Below are 21,889 nucleotides of genomic sequence, written 5' to 3'. Positions count from 1 at the left end.
ACACCGTGTGACTCTTGATCTCGGGGTCTTAAGTTCGAGCCCCATGTTGAGTGTAGAGTTTACCTAAAAAAAAAATAATTAAGATTGCACATGTGGCTCACATTATATTTCCATTGGACAATGATGATCTGAGCATTCGTTCACTGAACAAAGATTTCTCGAGCACCTCCTCTGCTAATATAAATGATAGGAATAGAATTATAAACAAGATGGGTAAGTTCCTGACCTCGAGGAGCTTACATCATAATGGAGAGAGAGACGCAGAACAGAAAGCAGACATGTAAGCAAGATAGTCTTGGATAGTGTAAGTGCTGTGAAGAAGGCAAGGCTTGATGGAGAGGGTGAGGGAGGCCCAGGAGGGTGGTCAGGTGAGGTCTTCTAGAGTTGGTGGGATCAGAACCAGAGAGACGAGGGAGGGGGTAGGACACGGGAGACGATACAGACCGGAACAGACAGTGGGGGTGCAGAAGTATTTGGGAAGGAACACAGGGAACACTACTGTAACCAGAGGAATTGGGGATTGGCCAGAACTGAGGTGGATTCCCAGGTGTCTGGGTTGGACAGTCAGGTGAATGTGGTGCCACCAGATGAGAGAAAGCTGGCGTGGTCTCATGGCAAATGAAGAAGTCCATTTTGGCCACGTTGACTGTGAGGTGTGTGTGGGATGCCCATGTGGCAGTGCTGAGGGGAGAGGCCAGCGCGAGGGACCGTAATTTGGGATCTCTCAGCATAAGCACAGGCATTAAAAGGGAGCATGGATGAGAAAGAAGAGAGAGAAGGTAGAATACGGAGAGGAGCCTCTGGCCCAGGGAGCACATTTCTACATCAGAACATAGTCATGCGTGTGCCTAGGTTGAGGGGAAGGACACAGGGCAGCCAGAGGGGTTCAAGATATGAGAGAGAAGGCAAAACTCATACAGCCGGGTTTGGGTGGTGATGGAGGGGCTGGCCTGGCCTCAGGGATGGGCTGGGAGGAGAGAAGGGTTCAGAGGAGGTATTTGTTGTCTGGAGGAAGAGTTTAAGGAGAGTGATGAAGACTAGGAGTAGTTGTGGAAGAGGGTGACATCCAGGTCAGAGGTTAAGGACATCTCTTGGGAAAACTTTGGCTGTGTCACAATTTGGGCCAAGGTTTTATCATTATGTCCTCAGAGTTAGACGTAAGCCTCCCGGAAGCACCCAGATAGGGGATTAGGAGAGCTGGCTTGGGAAAAGTGGGGTGGTCCCAGAGCAGGTAGGTCACAGCCTCTGTGTGGCTCATTTTCCTCATCTCTGAAACGAGCCGAATGATGTCGTCAGCTCCCAGGCAGGTGAAGGCTTAGTACACTAAGTCCATCTCACCTCTCTGGGTTGCTAGGGCCGCTCTGTCTGAACTCACTGTCCTTCCCTTTCTAGGACAGTAGACCAATCCAGGCTCAGCCCCAGGGGGCTGTCTGAGACCTCGCCTCCAGCATGGTCAAGCCCGTCTTCTCTTTAACCGGTGGGCGTCTGTCTGACGGTGGTCTGAGCCCAGAGCGCTTGCCTTCCAGTCCTTGTTCCCTGTGTAGGGCCCCGTGCCTCCTGTCCTGCAGTAACCTGGCCTCCAGGACCGCTACCTGGAATGGAAATGAATGGCGCTCCGGTCTCTTAAATCATAGCCTTTCTCCCAGGGTCAGTTTCAATCCCCCCAAATGGGAATTGCAGGGGACAGCCGTGTTCCGAGCAGTGCAGGGTGAGCAATCCATGCACACCAGCTCAGTTAATCCCACCACGCACTGCCGTGCGTTGTCCCCATTTGACACAAGGGAAAAGACCGAAGAGTTAAGTAACTCGACCAAGGTCAGCAAGCGGGTGAGCGGCCAGGGTTTGCACCGGGTTCTCTGCACCGAGCTGTGCTGGCTGGCTGCCCGCTGTTGGCTGCTCGCGGAGGAGATCCGAGGTTTCGGGCTCATCTGTCCCGCCGTCCCCAGGCCTAGGGCTCCCCACGTGGATGATCTCGCGGGGCCCTTCCCGCCCCCCCGCCGGCCCGCAGCTCGGCCCCGGAGCCTCTCCAGCTTGTCGATGATCAGCTCCCGGCCGTACCCACCCCCCAGCCGCCGCCGCCTCCCCGCAGCGCGCGCCCCCCCGGGGACACCTGTACCGGGCCGGGGGCTGTCGCCGCTCCTCGGGACGGCACGGCGGCGCTGCGCTCCGGGGCGGCTGCGGGCCGGCGCGCCGAGGGGGCGCTGCTGAGGGCGCGGCGCGGGACGCCCCGAAGGGCACGGCCGAGGGGCGCGGGCGCTGCCGGAAGCTGGGGCGGGGCGCCGCGCGGGATGCGCTGAAGGGCGAGCGGCGCGGCGGCGGCGATGAGTGCCTCTGCGGCCACCGGGGTCTTCGTGCTGTCCCTCTCGGCCATCCCGGTCACTTACGTCTTCAACCACCTGGCGGCCCAGCACGAGTGAGTGGGCGCGCGGCGGGGGCGGCGGCGGGGGGCGGCCGAGTGGCCTCCGCGCCGCACGAGCGCCCGGCAGCTCTTCCGAGGGGGCTCGCGCCGCCAGCCGCAGGGCCGGGGCCGGGGGTCTGCGGGGGCTCCCCGCGCCGGGCGGGGGCGGGGGGCGCTGGGCTCGGGCGGCCGTCCCGGCCCTTCGCTGCGGTTCTGGAACCAAGTGCGGCGCGCGCCGTGCCCACCCCGTGCCCGCTGTCCGGGGTGACGGAGGCCAGCGAGGCGATGCCCCGGCCTTGAGCAGCTGGGGGGCAGGGGCGTGGGGCGCAGGCACACCGACGAGCGTGGCCGTGCTCCCTCGGGTTGGGCCGTGTCCGTTTCGCATTTCCCAGGGACGTTTCCATGTATGGACACACACATACTTCGCATTTCTTATTAATTTTAGAAACTGTTGTGAATGACTGGCAGAAATACCCCGGGCCGACAGGGTTCTCGGCGTGCCTTTGGCACTGCCCGTGTGGCCCGGCCTCAGTTTTCTGGTCTGTCAAATGGCCCGTATTTGTATCCTGTTGTGGCGCCGCTGGGGTGGGACAGCGCAGGGAGGGGAGGCCGGCAGCTCGAGGCCGAGGAAACGGGTGGGGCCGGCGGAGGCCGCGGACGGCTTCGGTTCAAAGCCCCGCCTCAGTCCTGTGCTAGGCCGCCCTGCGCCGGGCCGCGGGGACAGGTGCCAGGCCTCCGGGCCTGCTGGTGCTCCCTGCTGTCCGTGGGGACGAGGACGTTAACCTATTAGGCTTCCCACAGCAGTTGGTGCTGAGGAAATTGCATCAGTCTGCACGCGGCAAACCCCCTCCAGACCTTCGGGCTGAGGATGAGTGTCTGCCTCCAGGGCGGTGACTTCCTTCTCCCTCTCTCTCTCTCTCTGCTGGGGCCACCACTTGCTGACAGCCTTGTCCAGATGGCCCCCATCCACACGGAGCGCTCCCTTGGTCTGACCCAGTCTCGGGGTGCATCTCCTGGAAGCAGCAGCTCTGGGCAGCAAATGTCACGTGTCTGCGAACACAGTGCCCAGGAGACCCTGCATTCCTACAGTGGCATCATGCGCAGTTCAACAAATATTTATTGAGTACATATTCTGTGCTTGACACCGTTCCAACGGTTGGGGATATGGCCACGGACAAGCCAGGAAAGGCTGGGGAAGCGAGTGTTGAGACAGACATCAATAAAGAAAAATGGGGTGATATGAGGGAAGGGGACTGGTGGTCAGGGGAAGCTTCTTGGAGGAGGTGACTTGTGCAGGAGGTGGCCACAGGAAGAGGTGGGGACAGAACCTTCCACGTAGGGGAACGGGGAGCAGTGGGAGCAGAGGGGTGCGGTGGCGGGGCGCAGGGGTATTTGGGAGGGAGCGCAGTGCAGCTTACTGAAGGTCTGCATGTCCTAGAGAGGGTTTGAGGATGACTCTGAGATTTCGGCCTCAGCCCCTGGCAGGATGGTGATGGCATTTACTGAGCACACACTGAATTATGTATTGCCGTGTATTATTGAGCACAGTGCTAAGCCCTGCAGAGTTTTGAATAATTGGTTCCAGTTATTCTTCCCATCCCCCTGCAGGTTAAACTCCCAGTGGCCTCTGGCTCTGTCTTCTTTCTCCACTCCCCGCTCCCACCGTCCCCTTCCACGCTGGCCCCAGGGCTGGGCTAACATCTGTTTCCTCCCTGCAGTTCCCCACCCCGGGCCCTGGCAGAGCCTCCCCCAGGAGCCTCCCTGCCCAGCCCTTGGATGCTCCTTAACGTCCTGCCTCCTTGCCCTGGCTCACGCAGTACGCTCTGACCAGGAGGCTTTCCTCTCTGACCCGACTGTTGAAGCCATACCTGACTTGATGGCCTTCCATCAATGCCGCCTCTTCCTTTTCCAAAACCTCCCTCCAAGCACCCGTAATCTCTCCATCCACCTAGCCCCCTGGGATCACACTTCTGCCACGAGAGTTACTTTCCTGTGGTCAGGACTCACCTTCCCCGGCCACAGCTCCCCGTGGCATTGTCTGGCCCAGCACAGGGCCTTGTGCTAGCGGGCCTTCAGTTAGGTTTGAATCAGTTGGATTAGTTGAAGCTTCCTTCCCACCAGGCCTTTTACAAAAGCCTGAAAACCAGAAAAAGCAAGGCAGGTTATGGAGTCAGGAAAGAGTTGGGATCTCTCAGTCTCATCCTCTCTCTCTTTCTCTCACACACACACACACACTTTCCCTACTCATGCTCACCCATACACATCCCCTTTGAGTAGGTGTTCCCTTCATGGAAGGGCATCAGTAACCCCCCCATTCCAAGACTAGCAACGTTTTCACCCTTGGGTGTGTCTCAGCCCTTACCCCCTCCCCCCCACCCCCCAAGTCCCTGCTGGATCCTTCTCTCCCTGTTCTGAGCAGGTTCTGCACTTGGTGGTCACTGGGATACACACAGGATCTGCTGCCCCAGTTTCTCTCCGTTCTTTGCTCCTCCCCCAGGTGGCGAGTGTGAGAGCACACAGGTGAACCAATTTACGCTGCTCTCATACTCCAGAAGAGCACCAGCTGCGTGATGTGCCAGCCATAAGCACAGGCCCTTGTAGGAGCAGGGATGGGGGTTACTTCCTGGCTACCACCTGCCTCAGAATGTGATTAAAATGCTTGTCAGCTTACATAGCACACCTAACCTCTTCCCTTTTCATGGATGCTTCAGACCAGTATCATGTTCCTGACCCACATCAGCCTCCTCTTCCATCCTCTGCTCCTTTAGCTTATCCCTACAGGATCCACTGATGTGCCACACTAGAAATGTCCTATTTCAGCATCTTAACTGGACGTTGACACAGTCATCCTCATTCTTATCATAGAAGTGTGTAATCCATCCATCCACCATCTGTCATCCATCCATCATTCACCATCCATCATCCATTCATTCATCCATTCATTTACCATCCATCATCCATCCATCCATCCACCATATATCCATCCGTCATCCACCATCCATCATCCTTCCATCCACCATCCATCCGTTCATTCACTATCCACCATTCATCATCTATCCATTCATCCATCCATCCATCCATTCATTTGCCATCCACCATCCATCATCTATCCATTCATCCATCCATTCATCCACCATCCATCCATCCGTCCATCCACCACCAATCATCCATCTATACACCATCCATCTGTCCATCCATCCACCCATCCATTCAATCACCATCCACCATCCATGATCCATCATCTGTCCATTCATTCATTATCCACCATCCATCCATTCATCCATCCATTTCTCCTTCCTGGCTTCTCTTCCCCTCTTTCCCTCCTTCATCCATTCATCAATTCTTATTATCCTAACAGAAGTCCTCAGGCAGACTTTGTCATACTCATCCAGGTATCTTGAAAAAAGTTGCATATTCCCATGCCTCACCCCAAAGTATTTGATTCTGGAGGTCGAGGGTGGCATTTGGAAATCTGGGTGCTCCTGATGCCCAGAGCCCATTCCCTGACTCTTTGTGGGGCCTGGGCCAGGTGCTAGAGATACAGCTCTCCTGCACCTGTGACCAGTCTCCTGGGGGCCCATCTACCTGCAGGTTGGATGGATCTCTTCCCACTTCCTCACTGACCCGTCTTACATTGGGGGCAGATTTCTAACAACCATTCCAGCTGCAGGTGAGTGGAGTGAACTTCAGCATGAGTTTGTCCCTCAGCTGTCAGTAGGTATTGTTAGGTTGTGGAATCTGTGACTGAGAAAGGTACTTTCCAGAAGTCCCAGGGCATATGGCAGAGGTGATCCAAAAGCCCCTTGCCGGGCTGCTGTGGTGTGGGGGTTTTGGCCGAGGAGTGCTGTTTGTGGCAGCTCTGCAGGGCTGTTGAGGCTGCGGTGTAGCAGGCTGCTGGAGAGGGCCGCGGGGCCCTTGGTCTAGGACTGCAAGCCCTGCTCGGTGCTGTAGGTGTGAGAGAGAATCTCTGTAGGTCTAGAGGTGACCTCCTGGGTGAGAGAGCTCGGAGTCCATTGAGATAGGACCCTCCGTGGAGACAGGGACGTCCTCCATTCATCCACAGTGCCTGGCACATGGTGGTGCATAAAACATTTTATCCTTAATATGTTTTAAAATTAGTTAATAAACAGATGATGAAATGACAGGACTTTGCTCAGGTCGCCCAGTTAGGCAGGAGCAGAGTAGGTCCTAGACTCTAGGTGTCTTGACTGCTAACTCAACCAAGGCTCACGCCCTACTGCTGTCCCACTGGGAAGGGGCCTTGGCCCCTGGTCTCCTTGGTATCGGGTCCTTTTCCCGTGCCCACCCTAGCCTCACCTTACCTTCCAGGCGCGGGGTTGGACTCTGGCTTGCTGCCCCGGGTGTGTGGAGCTGGCTTCCTTCTGGCCGCAGCTCTGGCCCAACTCTTCCTTCCTTGGATTGGCCTCATCCTCTGGCCCCTTTGATTATACACATCCTGGGGCCCTTCCTCCTGGTCCTCCTGGAAGGTGGCGTAGCTGTGACTCTTCTGTGCTCCCTGGAGCTCAGTCCGAAGGTTTCTGGCTGGCTCTGAGGGAGGTGGCAGATTTGGTGGTTAGGCCTGTCAGTCACTGGGGAACAGGACTGGGAGGAGCGGGCGTGGGGGGTGGACGCAGAGGCAGTGAGGCAGGGGCCATCTTCAGGGTGGGCTGGGATGGGGTGGAGGGTGCAGGTGGGCAGGCTGGGAAGAGCGAGGAGCTGGTGGTTCCAGTCCCTGAAAGTCACACGGGTGGCCCGCGGGGGCCAAAGCACTGCAGAGAAACCTGGCTAAGCCCACAGCACTGGAACTGGATGCAGAGGCAGAGGTGGGGGCGAATGCATTCAATAGCCAGGAAATTCCATGCATCAACATGTTTATTTCGATAAGTGACCACCTCCCTGTTCTGGTCGTTGCAGTTCCTGGACAATTGTAGGGGTTGCTGGCCTCATCTTGCTCCTGGTAGCCCTGCTGGCTCGTGTCCTGGTCAAAAGAAAACCACCCCGGGACCCACTGTTCTATGGTACGTCTCCATGCGAGGGAAACGGTTGGTGTCCACCTCGTAGTACAGCTCTTGGGCCTTCGCCTTCATCACGCTTCCCCCACAAAGAAGGAGTCTGTCTCCCGTACCCTGAGCCCCACTGGGGAAGTGGCAGGAAACGGAGGAGTGTTCCAGGGCAACGCAATCCTCCCCTCCAGATGAACACCTCCTCTGAGCCATGGAGCCCACCCTTTCCCAGCAGGGATCATGGCGGAAAGTCACGGCCAGGGCCAAGCAGGAGGCCCCTCTGTTCCTCACCCCCACCCCCACCCCCAGCCGTGCTCTGACCTCTGCCCTCGGCTCTTGCAGCGGCTCCTTCCCGTGCTTGCCTTTGCCTTGCTTCTTGCCGCCCCCTCCACCTGGCGTGGAACTGAGCTGTACAGTGTCTTGGTCCACTGAGGAAAACAGTGCTCCCCATGGAGGGTTGCTACAAACATTCAATGATATTAGTCAAATATTTAAACAGTGCCTGAAAAGTACACACGTGCATTACGTAAGTGAAAACACCCCTGATCAAGCACTTACAGCGTGCCTGGTGTGGCCCCGAGCACTTCGAAGTATTAGCTTATTTAATCCTCGCAACAGATGCCCTCCCCTTACAGATGAAGAAGCTGGCTCGGAGCCGCTAAGACACGTGGTCAAGGTCATATAGTGAGAACGGCACTGACCCCCGAAGCCACGCTCTTCTTTGCACCACGCTGCCCCCAGCAAAGCCGTCCCCGCCTTCAAGCGCGTCCCCTGCCGGGAGCTGGGCTGCGCCTTTACTCGTTCAGTTTCTGCTTTAGCGACGCTGCGTATCAGACGTCCCCAGACCTCGGTGTCCTGCCGCAGCAACAGACATTTCCCGTGTTTCTGCAGCTTTACGGAGACGTAATTGACGTCTGACACCGGGCAGGCGTAAGGTCTACCCCGTGACGACGTGATACACGGCTGCACCGTGAGATGGTGGCCACAACGAGGTTGTTCGCCGTAGGGTCCCTCACCTCACAGAATTACCTTTCTATGGCGTGTGGTGAGAACATTTAGGGTACAGTGCAGTCTTGTTCACCGCGGTCACCACGCTGTCAACTTACTCATCTTGCAACTGGAAGTTTGTACCCTTTGCCCAGCGTCTCCCCGTGTCCCCCACTCACCAGCCCTGCAACCACCGTTCCAGCCTCTGTTTCTATGAGTTCAGCTTGTTTGGCTTCCACGTCCCGGAGTGAGATCACACAGTCTCGGTCTTTCTCTGCTGACTCATCTCCCTTAGCACAATGCCCTCAGAGTCCACCCAGGTTGTTAGAAATGGCAGGATTTCCTTCTTTGTTTATGGCTGAGTCATACTCCATTTTGTTTATGCCTGTCTTCTGTACCCACACTTCGGGTACTTCCAGTCTTGGGTACAAACATTTAGTGCCCACGCTCACGGGTCTGCAGGTTAGCTAGGACTGTTGTGCATCGGGCTGCGGGTCATATTCAGAGCTGTCCCATGTGTCTCCTTGTTCTTGGACCAGCAGCTCCCCATGGTGGGCCCTTCTCATGGCAGAGGAGACTTGGAGTTGGCCACTGTCACTTCCATGCACACTCCAGTGGCCAAAGGAAGTCGTGTGGCTGAGTCCATCATCAATGGCATGGGGAATATTCTCTGCCCACCGTGGATCTTGGCAAAGGTGGGGAGGGAAAGAAGAATTGTAAGTAACTAATTTCTCCCAACTTGCATATAAAAGACCCTGAAGCTTAGGTAAATCATGTGACTTGCCTAAGGTTGGACAGCCAGTGGGTCGGTGAGTTGGACCTGTCTGAGTTCAAGGCCCACATCATTTCTCTGGCCCCACACCACCTGTCTTTGCTCTGACCCCAGCCTAGGTTTCGAGAGTGGTCTCCTGCTGCTGTCTTTCCACCCCACTCCATGGAGTCCATGCTTAGCTGACTTGGGTCTCTCCCAATTCCCCAGGATTGAGCACCCTTGTTCCTACACCCTCAGCCCTCTGTTCTCGTCTATGTCCTAGCTTGAGCACACCGCAGCCCTGGGGCCGGGGCTTGTCGCCTTGGACCCAGCATCCGACACTCCCGTCAGCCTCAGTGATCAGATGCTGAGCGCTTTCTTTCCTGGGGGACCTTCGGGGGCTGATCCTGACAGCAAGGTCTGGAGCACAGACCTGGAAGGCGCGGGAAGGCAGGGTCTGTAGGGCAGGGCACTCGCGGGCCTTGCATCCTGGGGAAGATGTGAACGCCGGGGCTTGGCTGCAGACCTGGCAAGGCTGGCTTCCCTTCTCTGGGAAGTAACCTCCCCATTTTATCATGGCTGTTCTTCTGTCCACCTTCGAATTCTTGTCCTACCCGTGCCCGCCACATGGCTTCTGATGGGGTACAGCTTGAAAATGCATCCTTATTGATAAACTAACATGCCCTAAGTTGATCTTTTGCCATGTAAAACGTATCATTCTGTAGCTGTGTGTTGCTGGTAGCTTTAAGCCTGTTTAGGAGATTCTCACAACCTGAGTGAGATTCTCTGAGACGTTGTGGCTTGGCTTCTTTCGTATGCAATTGTGCCGTCTTGTACCCATTTTAAAAATCACTGGCCTTTCTTCTTACAACTTGCTCATCAGTCATCATCCGTCTTTAGGCTCTTCAGTGTGGACTAGGGCAAACATCAGACGAGCTGGCTGCAGGTGGGATGCTGGTATGGCCCCAGGCAGCCACTGGTAGGTTGTGGAGGATGGATGGGGTGATCTGGTAGGATCCTGTGGCTCAGTTAGTGGGTGAGCGTGTCGTTCTGTCCCCCTGGTGGGTGTCCCCTTGGAGAGGGCACTCGGGCAATGACACGGAGATCCGTAACAACGGCGAGGGTCCTTCTGTTAGTCCATCTTCACAGTGCCCAGTGTCTTCTGGAAAAGATGACGACCAAGTCACCATTTTTGGTGAATGCCAAGCTCTTAGTCATTGCCTCCTGAGCTCCTGCTTTTTAAACTATTGCTTTCTTGGGGTGCCTGGCTGGCTCAGTCAGTGGGGCATGTGACTCTTGATCTTGGAGGTTGTGGGTTCAAGCCCCACATTGGGCGTAGAGATTAATTTACAAAAATATAAATAAATAAATAACTACTTCTTCCTTTGCTCTAGTGTATGCAGTTTTCGGATTTACCAGCGTGGTGAACCTCATCATAGGCTTGGAACAGGATGGAATCATTGACGGGTTCATGACGTACTACTTGAGAGAGGTATGGGATCGCTTAGTGACTGTAAGCCTTATGCCGAAGGGTCAGCACCCCAAGTCCCATTGCTCAGAAAGATGAAATCCCTACATTTAGTGTAAGGTGGTAAGATCCGTGGTATTTCTTTTACTGCCACAGACGTAGGTGGTTTATTCATGTGGAAAGTGAAGCAGAAAGTTGGGATTTGATCATGGGAGACACTTCTTTTCAGCATCTTCTTCTGATACCTCCTCCCTCACACCTGGTCCACTACCTTTTTCCTTTGCTTGTATTTAATATAAATGAGATACTCTAAAGGAATTTAGTATTTGGTGTTTTATTATTATTATTATTTTTTTTTTTTTTAAAGATTTTATTTATTTATTTGACAGAGAGATAGAGAGAGAACACAAGTAGGCAGAGGGAGAGGGAGAAGCAGGCTCCCCGCAGAGCAGGGAGCCCGATGCGGGACTCGATCCCAGGACCCTGGGATCATGACCTGAGCTGAAGGCAGCCGCTTAACCGACTGAGCCACCCAGGCGCCCCTTGGTGTTTTATTATTAAAACATTAGTATATCCAAAAGTCCAGGTCGGTCTTACGTGTGTTAGAGAACACTGAGACACTTAATGAAGCCATTTGATGGCGATGATCCTTCCCTCGCTGTCATATTATAGTGCTACCTGCCCTTGAGAGAGCTAGTCCTCTTTCCCTGTTTTAGTGGTGTGATGAATCCAGCCCCAGAGGTTAAGTAACTTACTCAAGGTCACACAGGAAAGTACAGTTTTCATCTGTGTTTCAAGTAACGGCGAGCGTCATATGTTAAGCAAAGGGAGTTTGGATTTTATCTCACATTCGAAGGAAGAATTTGAGTTAGGGAACATGCAGTCAGCTCTGGGAACGATGGGCTTGAAGGGGAGTGTCTGGGCTGAGAGCTGGGACTCAAGTCAGGAGGCTTTTGCAGGGCCAGCAAGGGCTTGAGGATGGCCTAGGCAGAGCCAAGCACAGGAGGTAGGGAGGAGGGACGAATTTCAGAGGCTTTGAGTGGTTGGAGTGGGTAGGACTCAGGGATTAGCTGGGGGTGATGGGGAGGGTAAGGTCCAAGAAGACCTCTTGCTTCTTGCTTTTGGGAGAATGGTGGTGTTATTAAACTAGAGGGATGACAGGGGGAATTCAGTCCCGCAGACAGGAGTTGGGCACAGGGTATGGGCACCCTGTGGAGATAGTGCGGGTTCGGTGCCAGACCGTTGCAATAAAGCAAATATCACAATAAAGCAAGCCACATGAAGTTTTTGGCTTCCCGATGCACCTAAAAGTTGTATTTACACTATACGGTAGTCTATGAAGTGTACAATAGCATTGTGTCTAAAAACCGTATATACCTTAATATTAAAATACTTTTTTGCTAAAAACCTGATTATTATCTGAGCTTTCAACGAGTCCTCATCTTCTTGCTGGTGGAGGGTCTTTACCGTGATGTCCCTGGCTGCTGACTGATCAGGATGGTGGCTGCTGAGGGTTTGGGGTGGCTGTGGCAGTTTCTTAAAATAAGACAACAGTGGAGTTTGCCGAGGACAGGGAGAGAGAGGGAGGGAGGGATGCAGGTAGGCGAAGCAGTCAGACCACACCCAACAATCGCCATCTTATATGGGTGCAGTTCGTGGGGCCCCCCAAACAGTCACAGTAGTAACATCAGAGATCACCGGTCCCAGATCACCATCACAAATAGAATAATAATGGAAAAGCTTGAAATATTGCCAGGATTACCCAAATGCGACCCAGAGACACACAGCGAGTAAATGCTGTTGGAAAAACGGCCCCGAGAGACTTGCTTAACGCAGGGTTGCCACAAACCTTCAGTTTGTAAAAAACACAATGTCTGCAATGCACAGTAAAGTGAAGGGCGATAAAACAAGGTCAGCCCGTACGCAGGGAAGAACTGGGTCTGGAAGCAGTCAGGGGAGTCCTCACTGAATTAGTGACACTGCAGGGAAGAACTGGGTCTGGAAGCAGTCAGGGGAGTCCTCACTGAATTAGTGACACTGCCATTTTTTCAAATGGCAATGACATTGGAAGGTAAACATTTTCCAGATAGACGAGGAGGGTGGAGGGCATTCCAAGGAGAAGGGACGGCTTGATCAAGAGCTTGGAGGTGAGAAAAGGCAGGTGTCTCCCCATGGTCAGCCCAGGGGGCAGGTGTGCAGGGATGATGTTGAGTTCATTTGGGGACATGTGGAGTTTCAGGTGGTGGAGGGACATCCTGGCAGATGTCCCAGTTGGCAGGGCTTTGCAGGTCTTGAGCTCTGAGGACCATTCCTGACGGAGAAATTTGGGGGCCATCTGAGTATAGATGGTACCTGAAGTCTTGCTCGGGAGAAGGGGGAGAGAGAAGATGGCTGAGGGTGGAGTGAGTGGACCTCTGGAGGCCGTGGCCAGAAGAGTCCCTGAAGCGGATTGTGAGGCCAAGAGGCAGACGGAACAGCTGGAGAGCCTGGGACCTCTGAGTCCAAAGAGTGGGGAGCTCTTGGGGAGGAGGTGGCTGCTGAAAGGGCGCAGAGGTTGAGGTGTTGAGGGTGTCAAGCGGTGAGGCGTGAGAAGGTGGGATGGGGTGTCGCTCTGGGAAGGTTTGCAGGGCCAGGTTCTGGGCGCCTGGCTGCCAGGTAGGGGAGGTGGGGCCGGGCCTGCGGGCGGCCACCAGCTTTGGGAGGCTTTTGAGTGGAAGAGATGCGTTAGGAGCCAGGCCCATGAGTCTTCATCTGGCAGGTGGATTGGAAAGAGAGGGAGACAGAGAGACCGTGTGGGACTGGCTCCGTGAGGGGCACTGAGGGCTTGAACAGGGCCATGTACGGACAGGGAGGGTGGCCCGCAGTGACCTCAGAGAGAGAGAATTGACCAGACTTGCCCACAGACCGCAGAGGAGAGAGGAGTGACAAAAATGGCCCTGTGGCTTTGAGCCAGGCGGGCTGGGTGCTGTCACGGTTCATCGGGAGGCCGGGCGGGGCTCGGCGGAGGGCAGAAGCTGAGAAGTGGAAGGAGTTCAGGGGCGTTTGGAGGGCCCTCAAAGGGCCGTCCAGTTAAAGACACCCATCAAGCCACCAGGTGAGGCCGGCTCCGAGGGCCAGGTGCATAGGCATGACCATGAAGTCGTGACATGGCATTGCTTTGTCCAGTCATAGCATGTCGGAGAGAAGGGACGCGGGCACGCAAGTCCAGCTGCCGAGGCACTCCCACCTGCTCCACGGTCCTCATGCCATCAGACGCGTGGGGAGTGGTGACAGAGCAGTCCCTGCCCCGGGAGCGTGGGGCTCCAGCGGGGCCCCCTCTTGGCCGCTGCCGACAGGACTGAGGGCGTCTCGGAGGGACACAAGGCAGGAGAGCATGAACGTGGGAGCGAGGAGAAAGAACGAGGGGGCGTCAGAATGACATTAACCCCCCTGCAAATTAGACTGTGACTTTCTGGGAGCCGTCTGGAAGAGGGAAATGTAGTGCGTCATAAAATCTCATGTTCATAAAATTAATTTCTCAGGAGAAGTGTGGCTTTTCTTGATGGTATGCTCCGTGCTAGGAATTCGCTATGTGACCTTAGGCCGGTCCTGTGACCCCTTGGAGCCCTGTTTCCTCATCTGTAGAGTGGAGTGAGTTGTGGGTCCCGTAGGGTGCCTGGGAAGGTCGAGAGGGTGGGGTGCCTGTCCGTCTGTCTGTCTGTGTGCCTGGGTGTGGGCAAGATGTGCCTTCCTCAGCCTCAGCCCAACAAGCCTGGGGATCAGCATGCAGGCGAATGACGCAGGGCAGCTGGTGTCTTGTGGCGGACGGAGTCTTCTCTGGCCACCCCCTCCGGCCAGAGCCGACGCACCTTTGGTCCCAGATTTGACTCGGCCTCGGTGCATTAGCCGTGCAACCACGGTTGCCCACGATTCCACCTGCCTGGCGTCACTGTCCACGTGCATCACCCAGAGGATGGCCAGGCAGGCTCGGGGCCATCCCACGGCAGACTCTGGCGACGGCGGCTCCAGTTTATACGGGATTCTTGTATGGGACTGAGCCTAGGTTTATCTTAGCAGACGAACACAAGCCAGCTCTGCTGTTCCATTTTACTTGAAATACAGGTCTGGTGTCCTGGGTGGAGATGTTTGAGTCCTATTTAAAGTAGACTCCTCTTTTACTCTTTCCTTAGGGTGAACCGTATCTGAACACTGCGTACGGGCACATGATCTGCTACTGGGACGGCTCTGCTCATTATCTGATGTATCTGGTGATGGTGGCGGCCATAGCGTGGGAGTAAGTCAGTCCGTCCGCCGGGTGTGTCCCTTTGCCAGCCTAGCAGCCGATACGCACGTATGTAAGGAAAGCAGACAGAGGGGCAGGGCACAAACAGCTACACACGCACGTGAAGATACGCTCCACGGACACGAGTTAGACGTAGTCAACACAAGTTCCTTTCTTGGCACCGCTGCCTTTTGAACATGTCCCCTTTGGACGATCCCCTGCCATGGGGACAGCTTGGGCAGACCCCTTATGCTTCTGACTCTGTTGTCCAAGAAGGACAGTCTCGTCTGCAGCTGGATCCTCGGGGATGCACGTGGGGCTAAAGAAAGGGGGGCAGAGTCTTACATGACGATTTCTGGTTTCTGGGGATCGGTGCCCTCAGTTCCGCTATGCCAGGACTGTCGTGTGGAGCCCAGGCGTGGGCTCTTCGGAGACCCCTACCCCAGGAGACTGTGTGTGGCACAGAGGCCTGGCGTGAGCAGTGCTCTTGCTGGCTGAGTTCGTGGGACTTCCCCGCCCTTGCTGGGACACCCACGGCGGCTTTCTGCTCGTGTCCCTGTCACCCAGAACGTGTACCCTTTGTGGCAGGATCCTTTCAAGCCCAGCTACCTTCCCAGGCCTTCCCGTGGCTCCAGGTTGGAGAGAATGATGCATTCTTGCCCCAGATGGGTGGAAATTCAGCATGACCAACTCCTTGCCCTATGCCCCTGCCCCCTCAGTCATGAGCTCAAGGACAGCTCCAGCTGAGTTTGGGACTCTTTCAGGTCCTAGCCTATCTCTTCATGAATGATCCCAAGCCTCCAGGGCACACATCAGGTATTTCGGAGAATGCCTGGACTGCTTGGAGGCAGCCAGGAGTGGGTTGGAGTTTCTTTGGCTCTATTAGAGAAGTTCTGCTGTGGAAGAAGATTCTTGTTTGTCCTCCTGCTGACAGTCCCAGTCATTGTGAACTGGCCTCTTGGGAAGTGGCAGCTCTTGGCTCGGGAGGTGGGGCAAGGCAGAAAGGTCCACCTCCGTTTCCCTTCAGAGAATCTCCCTGTGATCTCTCATGGCCCCTTATGGAGGTGGGGTAGCAGGGTTACCAGCTGAAAGAGCTTTTTGTCAACCTCGCCTATGAAGATTCGGGGTCCGTGTCCAGCTGCCCCGTTAGGACACGGGCTAGGTGGCACTTATGATCTTCATCGCTAGGACTCCAGCCACAATTCTGACACCAGGGAAAGTCCATTTCACATCCTGTTACTCATACTTACAATGCTTTAAAATATGGGTCCAGTTTCCCTTCTGTTTTGAACCGTCTTTTTCCTTTCCTGCTGTGAGTTTCATAGGACACAGTGAAATGCAGGACTCCTTGGACTGTGATTGACCGTGTTGTACTTTAACAGATGATCAGGGCAGCAAGCATAATTCCTATTCAAAGGACACAAAGAGGGTTCTATAATATATCACAGATGGAAATGAAATTTGATCACTAGGGCCCCTTAGGGTTGATTGATTACTATCGATTCAGTAAGTTGCGATTCGTACACTTCACTACTTAGGATAATGCTAATCACGTGGACCATCTTTTGCTAACAGTATTCTAAGACGAGTGCACTAAGCTGACATTTTTTCGTTGCAGGGAGAGTTATAGAACTATTGGCCTCTATTGGGTTGGATCTATTATCATGAGCATTGTTGTTTTTGTGCCAGGAAACATTGTGGGTAAGAAACTTTATCTTAACATTCACTTTCCTCTTCTGAAACAATGGGGCGTGTTTGTAAATAGAGAAGCTGTCTTGGTTGTTATTCCAAGCTTACTGAAAAGCGATTATGCAGAATCCTTCCTTTTCCCCTCCGTCATTTCACCTGTTAAAAAATGCTTTTGAGCAACTTTCAGAAGTGTACGCTGAACGATGAGACAATCAGCGATTCCTGACATTTAGGATCTAGAGGGGGTAATTTGTGTCTGCGGCTATCTGTGGTGTGCAAATATTTCTTACAACTTTTTGTATCATACGTAACTCTTGACACATTCGATAAATGTATTTGAGAACTAAGGCTCTTGAAAGCTAACGTGAAAGAGGTTATCATTTATGTGTGCAAACAATCAGGGTATTATATTAAATATTCTTTAAAAATAGGGTAGCTAGGACCTGCCTGGTAATGCGCACCTCATAGTTTTAAATTGACCTGTTTTATCTGGTCTCATGAAGAATATGGTCTGGTCCACAGCACAGTGTTAAATGACTTGAGGTGGGTGTCCTCAATGTTATTGGTGTTTAGAGATGCTTTTTGGCAAATGTTTGACTTTCTCTCTCTCTCTTTTAAATAGGGAAGTATGGAACCCGCATTTGCCCTGCTTTTTTCTTAAGCATACCATATACTTGTCTTCCTGTCTGGGCTGGTTTCAGAATCTATAATCAGCCATCAGAAAATTATAATTATCCCTCAAAGGTGATTTTATTATGTTAACTGTAACCTGTTCCCAAACTCACGGGGTGCACTCACATCTCCCGGCTACTGGATCAAACTGTGCCTCCGGGCACTGGAGGTCTGGGGCAGACCGTTTGACTGCGTTGATTCTGTGCATTGGTCACACCTTAGTTACAGTGGCAGAGATGGTCTGTTTCTGTCTGAATACATCTGCTTCAACCGGCCAGGCTGTGCTTTCTGGACCTTCCTGTGCCCTGGGTCACACTGTTCCCAACAGAGCCTGTTCAGGGTGTGGAGTGTGTGGTTTGTCTGGGGCTGTTAATGGCCTGGTGTTTGAGCATTTGGGTAGCTCTTGCAGAGATGCCAGGGCCTTTCCAAGGGGAGGCTGGAGGGATCCTGCTGTTCGGGGTAGCACACACAGCCTCAGGGTCTAATGTACCAAGGGATCCAGGCACACGAAGACTGGCTACGGGATGTCTTCCGAGACACTTCCCTTCCATTCACAGCCAAGGTGGTCAAGGTGAAGCAGTGCTGGCTGGGCAGGTACTCTGTTAAGGTCTTCATTTCTAAGCTAGTAACATCTAAGTTTCTCTTCCTTTTATAGGTAATAGATCCTTAAGCAAGATCCTTTAAGCAAAGTGATATATGGAAATACGAATTACTAGAGATCATCAGAACATGATTATTCAGTTGACTCTAAGATTTACAGAATTCCTTAAAATGCATTGTAATTTACAAACACCTCATTTGTAAACAATGAGACACCCGCTGTGCACACTCGGGGTGACGCACACTCGGGGTGACGCACTGACATCCTTTTGAGGAACGAGGTGGTTGTTAAGAAGAAAAAGCAAACGGTACCCATCGTCCTGGGCTCCATGGCTTTTAAAAAAGTCTCCGCGTCAGTGTGTCAACACTGTTCATGCCGTGAGACACAGGAAACTGTTATCATTTTTAAAATGTTCAAACAGTGATGGCCAGGGAGAAATGGACATGGTCACACAGTGCTGATAGGAACACAAATCCAGACTTGCTCTGCAAGGCAATTTGGCGGTGTTATCAACCTTAGCAAATTTAACCCCTTAGCCTAGTAATCCCACGTCGAAGGCCCTGTCCTCGGAAGGTCATCAGAGAGATGCGGTCAAAGATCTTTGTGCAGAACTGCTCACCATCACATTAACAGTGCAAATGCCCAAATGTCCAACACTGTGAGAGTGGCTGAAATATGGTCCTTCCACATGATACTACGTTTTAGAAGAGTTTTTAATAATGTGGGAAAGTGCTTGTAATATAGGTAGCTGTTGAGGGTCCAAAGAACAAATACACAATTGGCTATATGTAAAGTCTTAATTTTGTAAAAATAAATGTAGATCAGATAGATGATAGATAGCTCTGGAAAAACATAGTGACTCTTAATAGTGGGTTGGGTTTATGGTTTACCTTTTAAAATGAACATATCTTACATTTATAATCACAAAACTCCTATTGCAAGAAAAAAAAAATATGACTCTTAGAGCTCGAAGGGCCTTTCAGGATGACCCAGCCCAATCTCACAGAGGAGCAAAGTGGAAGCAGAGAGGAGGCGGGACGTGATTTTCGTAAGTTAGGCGGCTAGTGGTTTATGACATGAATCACCTGTCTGCTGAATTCTCTCCCCATCCAGCACCATAGCACTTAGGCGTCAGGAGATCTAGATTCTTCTTTGGCACTCTGGGCCTGCTCATTGGTTACAAACTCTTATTTTAGGTCATTCAAGAAGTCCAAGCCAAGGACCTGCTGAGAAGACCATTTGATTTATTGTTGGTCGTGTGTCTCCTCCTGGCAACTGGATTTTGTCTGTTTAGAGGCTTGGTAAGCATCACAGATCAAAGTAACATGAAAAAAAGAAAAACATATATTTAATCAGACTTCCTAGTGCCCTCACAAAACATTCCTCCTGTTAGAGCCCGGAGACCCGGCCCTGCTTGCTGCCACTCTCCCACATGCACCTCCTTCAGCTCCTTGGATTAAGCCCACCTGGAAGTCTCTTCCTTCCCCGATGTTAGGGTGCCTGAAAAATTAGCTAGTAGAGTCTCATTCTTTTGGTTTCTTTGCTGTTTCTGATTTAAATGTAAATGTCTTTGGGAAGGGTGAGGCCTCCATGACACTTGGCAGAGGGCTTGCGTTGTGCTCCCCGGAGTAGGGACATGGCATTGAGGAAGGGCCCAGAGTAAGGAGTTAGGATCCTGGCTATTTACCAGCTGTGTGGCTTGAAAAATGACTTAACCTCTTTGACCTCAGTTTCTTCTGAGGTACTGTTATAAAATAACAGTACCTATCTTACGGTGCTGTTTTGAAGATTAAATAAGAGAATAAACATCAAACACTTATACGTGGTAAGTGTTCACTACATGGGGTTACTAGTTACTATTTTTTTCTTAATATTTTATTTATTTATTTATTTGAGAGAGACAGAGTGCGAGAGAGAGAGCACAAGCAATGGTGAGGGAGAAGCAGGCTGCCCATCAAGCAGGAGCCTGACGTGGGACTTGAGCCGAAGGCAGACACTTAACTGACTGAGCCACTCAGATGCCCTACTGGTTACTATTTTTATTGATGGATGATCCTTTGCAATGCTAAGTTTCATGGTTTATTCTTAGTGGAAATGAATTTCAGCAGCCAGAATCATATGGGTAACTATATTCAGCCTCAGTGACAATTACTCTCCTAAGCCTGCCGGCTTGCACAACAGTTGGGGAGCCGAGTGGCAAGTGTGAACTGATGTAGCTGACTTACTGTCTTGGGGTCCTTGAACCATATACTCTGTGCGGCTGGCGGGGTTCAGAGCGAGAAGCTGTCTTAAGAGCGGTCTCCATCAGTAAATCAGGAATTTCCTGGAGTCGAGTCAGCTAATAGGAGGAGTGGCACAGGGAAGGGATGTAAAGGAGAAAGCAGAGCCGTAGGCTTTGCTCAGAGCACAGAGCAGTTAAAACTGCTTTTTTTTCCCTAAGTAATCTCCATGCCCAACATGGGGCTTGAACCCATGATCCCGAGATCAACAGTCATACACGCTACCGACTGAGCCAGCCAGGCGTCCTTAAAACTGTTCTTTGGTTAGTTTGCTCTAATTCCCAAAGCGAAAAGAACAACAGTAACAACAAAAATGAGCCCCAGCTGTATTCCTGCACAGCCATATCCGCTCTGCGCACCAGAAAGATGTGTGCGTGTGGGCAGGACTTTTGCAGACGGGCTTTTAAGTTTGGGCCCATTTTTTACCAACTCTGCCACTGGCCCGTGTTCATAGATGCTATCTAGATGGGACAGCATTTATGGCCAAAGACATGAGGAGTGATGCAGGAGGGAGGGGACTCAGAGGGGACATGGCTGGTTACGTGCCAGAGAGACTGTGTCTCTTCTGTGGCCAGGAGCCTGCTGTGACCAACTCTGCTCCCCGCTCCCTTTCAAAGTGGACACCGGATGTGGCTTCACACAGGAGGACCCTGCTTTCAGATCACCCTTTACTGCCCCCAAAGGCCCTGTGCTCCGTGAGCCGCTGGAGAGAGGAGGAGGCTGTTTTTTTAAAGTCTGCAATGCATAGTAAGAAGAATTTGGTCTAGGGATGTGCTTTTCTTCCCGCAGAACAGCTGGCTAGCTATTTATTCCCAGGAAAAGTGAAACTGGTAATCTAGCGCGAGCTGCGAGCTGTGTTTTGGCCGGTGGAAATCTAGATACTTAGGAGGTACCCAAGAATAGAGCATTAGTTATTTCCTGCTCTACTGTTAACTTCTTCATCTCCTTCAAGTAGATCTGTAGAATATTTCTTTTCTTTCCCTTTTACTGATGAGCTTCTACGATACACAGTTTTTGTTAAATAGCAAAACAGCTTGTGGCTGAACCCGGAACTCAGCCCTCTTAGCAAACGTTGAGAATCAGATGTGATTGTAACTTTATAATGAATTCGTTTTTGTTCCCAGATTGCTTTGGATTGCCCGGCTGAGCTCTGCCGATTTTATACGCAATTTCAAGAGCCCTACCTAAAGGATCCTGCTGCTTACCCTAAAATCCAGGTCAAGTAGTTATGAAGCCCATGGTCTTTCTGAAGTTAATGTTCATTCTTTAAGAATGGGAACGTGTGGATCCATGTAGGAAATGGGAGTTAATATTCTCAGAGATAAAAATGTTCGTCTTTGGTGCTTTTCGTCAGGCCAGGCTGTGAAGTTGCTGACGATGTTATTTCTCTGTTCAATGCAGATGCTGGCCTATCTCTTCTATTCTGTCCCTTACTTTGTGATTGCGCTTTATGGCTTAGTGGTTCCTGGATGCTCCTGGATGCCTGACATAACACTGATGCATGCCGGAGGTCTAGCTCAGGTACTAAACATACGCTCTGTTCAGAACGTCCGCTGGGGATCTGGCTGTCATTGTCGAGAATCTGAGAAACATCTCTTCTTGGTGTTTAAGGGTGGGTGGGAAGCAGGTCCTAGACTCGTCCCCTGTTGTTCTGCAGTTCTTTGGGAGACATTTCTGCGTATGCATGTTATTCAGATCTTGCAACAACTACATGGTAGGTGTGGCAGCCAGCTCTACAGGTGAGGAAGCTGAGGCCCAGTGAGGTTAATGGTCTGTCCCA

General features: G+C 52.4%; 1 protein-coding gene across 4 annotated transcripts in view; it reads left to right on the top strand.

The window, feature by feature from the left end:
* The first annotated feature begins 2,233 nt into the window (after nucleotides 1–2,233).
* Nucleotides 2,234–21,889, top strand: part of TM6SF1 (transmembrane 6 superfamily member 1) — a 35,693-nt gene continuing 16,037 nt past the window's right edge. For 2 of the 4 annotated variants that reach the window (XM_032392137.1, XM_032392138.1), the window contains exons 1-9: nucleotides 2,234–2,413; nucleotides 7,313–7,416; nucleotides 10,534–10,631; nucleotides 14,777–14,880; nucleotides 16,487–16,569; nucleotides 17,180–17,301; nucleotides 19,027–19,131; nucleotides 21,234–21,326; nucleotides 21,511–21,630. In XM_032392137.1, coding sequence (XP_032248028.1) covers nucleotides 2,322–2,413; nucleotides 7,313–7,416; nucleotides 10,534–10,631; nucleotides 14,777–14,880; nucleotides 16,487–16,569; nucleotides 17,180–17,301; nucleotides 19,027–19,131; nucleotides 21,234–21,326; nucleotides 21,511–21,630 — 921 coding nt within the window. In that variant the 5' untranslated portion in view covers nucleotides 2,234–2,321. The remainder of the gene's footprint in view (nucleotides 2,414–7,312; nucleotides 7,417–10,533; nucleotides 10,632–14,776; nucleotides 14,881–16,486; nucleotides 16,570–17,179; nucleotides 17,302–19,026; nucleotides 19,132–21,233; nucleotides 21,327–21,510; nucleotides 21,631–21,889) is intronic. The other 2 variants (XM_032392136.1, XM_032392139.1) reach the window with 2 other exon arrangements.

Source organism: Phoca vitulina, unplaced genomic scaffold (genome assembly GCF_004348235.1).
Source record: "Phoca vitulina isolate PV1807 unplaced genomic scaffold, GSC_HSeal_1.0 scaffold65, whole genome shotgun sequence".
In the NCBI taxonomy this organism is placed as follows: domain Eukaryota; kingdom Metazoa; phylum Chordata; class Mammalia; order Carnivora; family Phocidae; genus Phoca; species Phoca vitulina.
The sequence above is the reverse complement of the archived record's forward strand: the minus strand, read 5'-3'. Positions and strand labels throughout refer to the sequence as shown.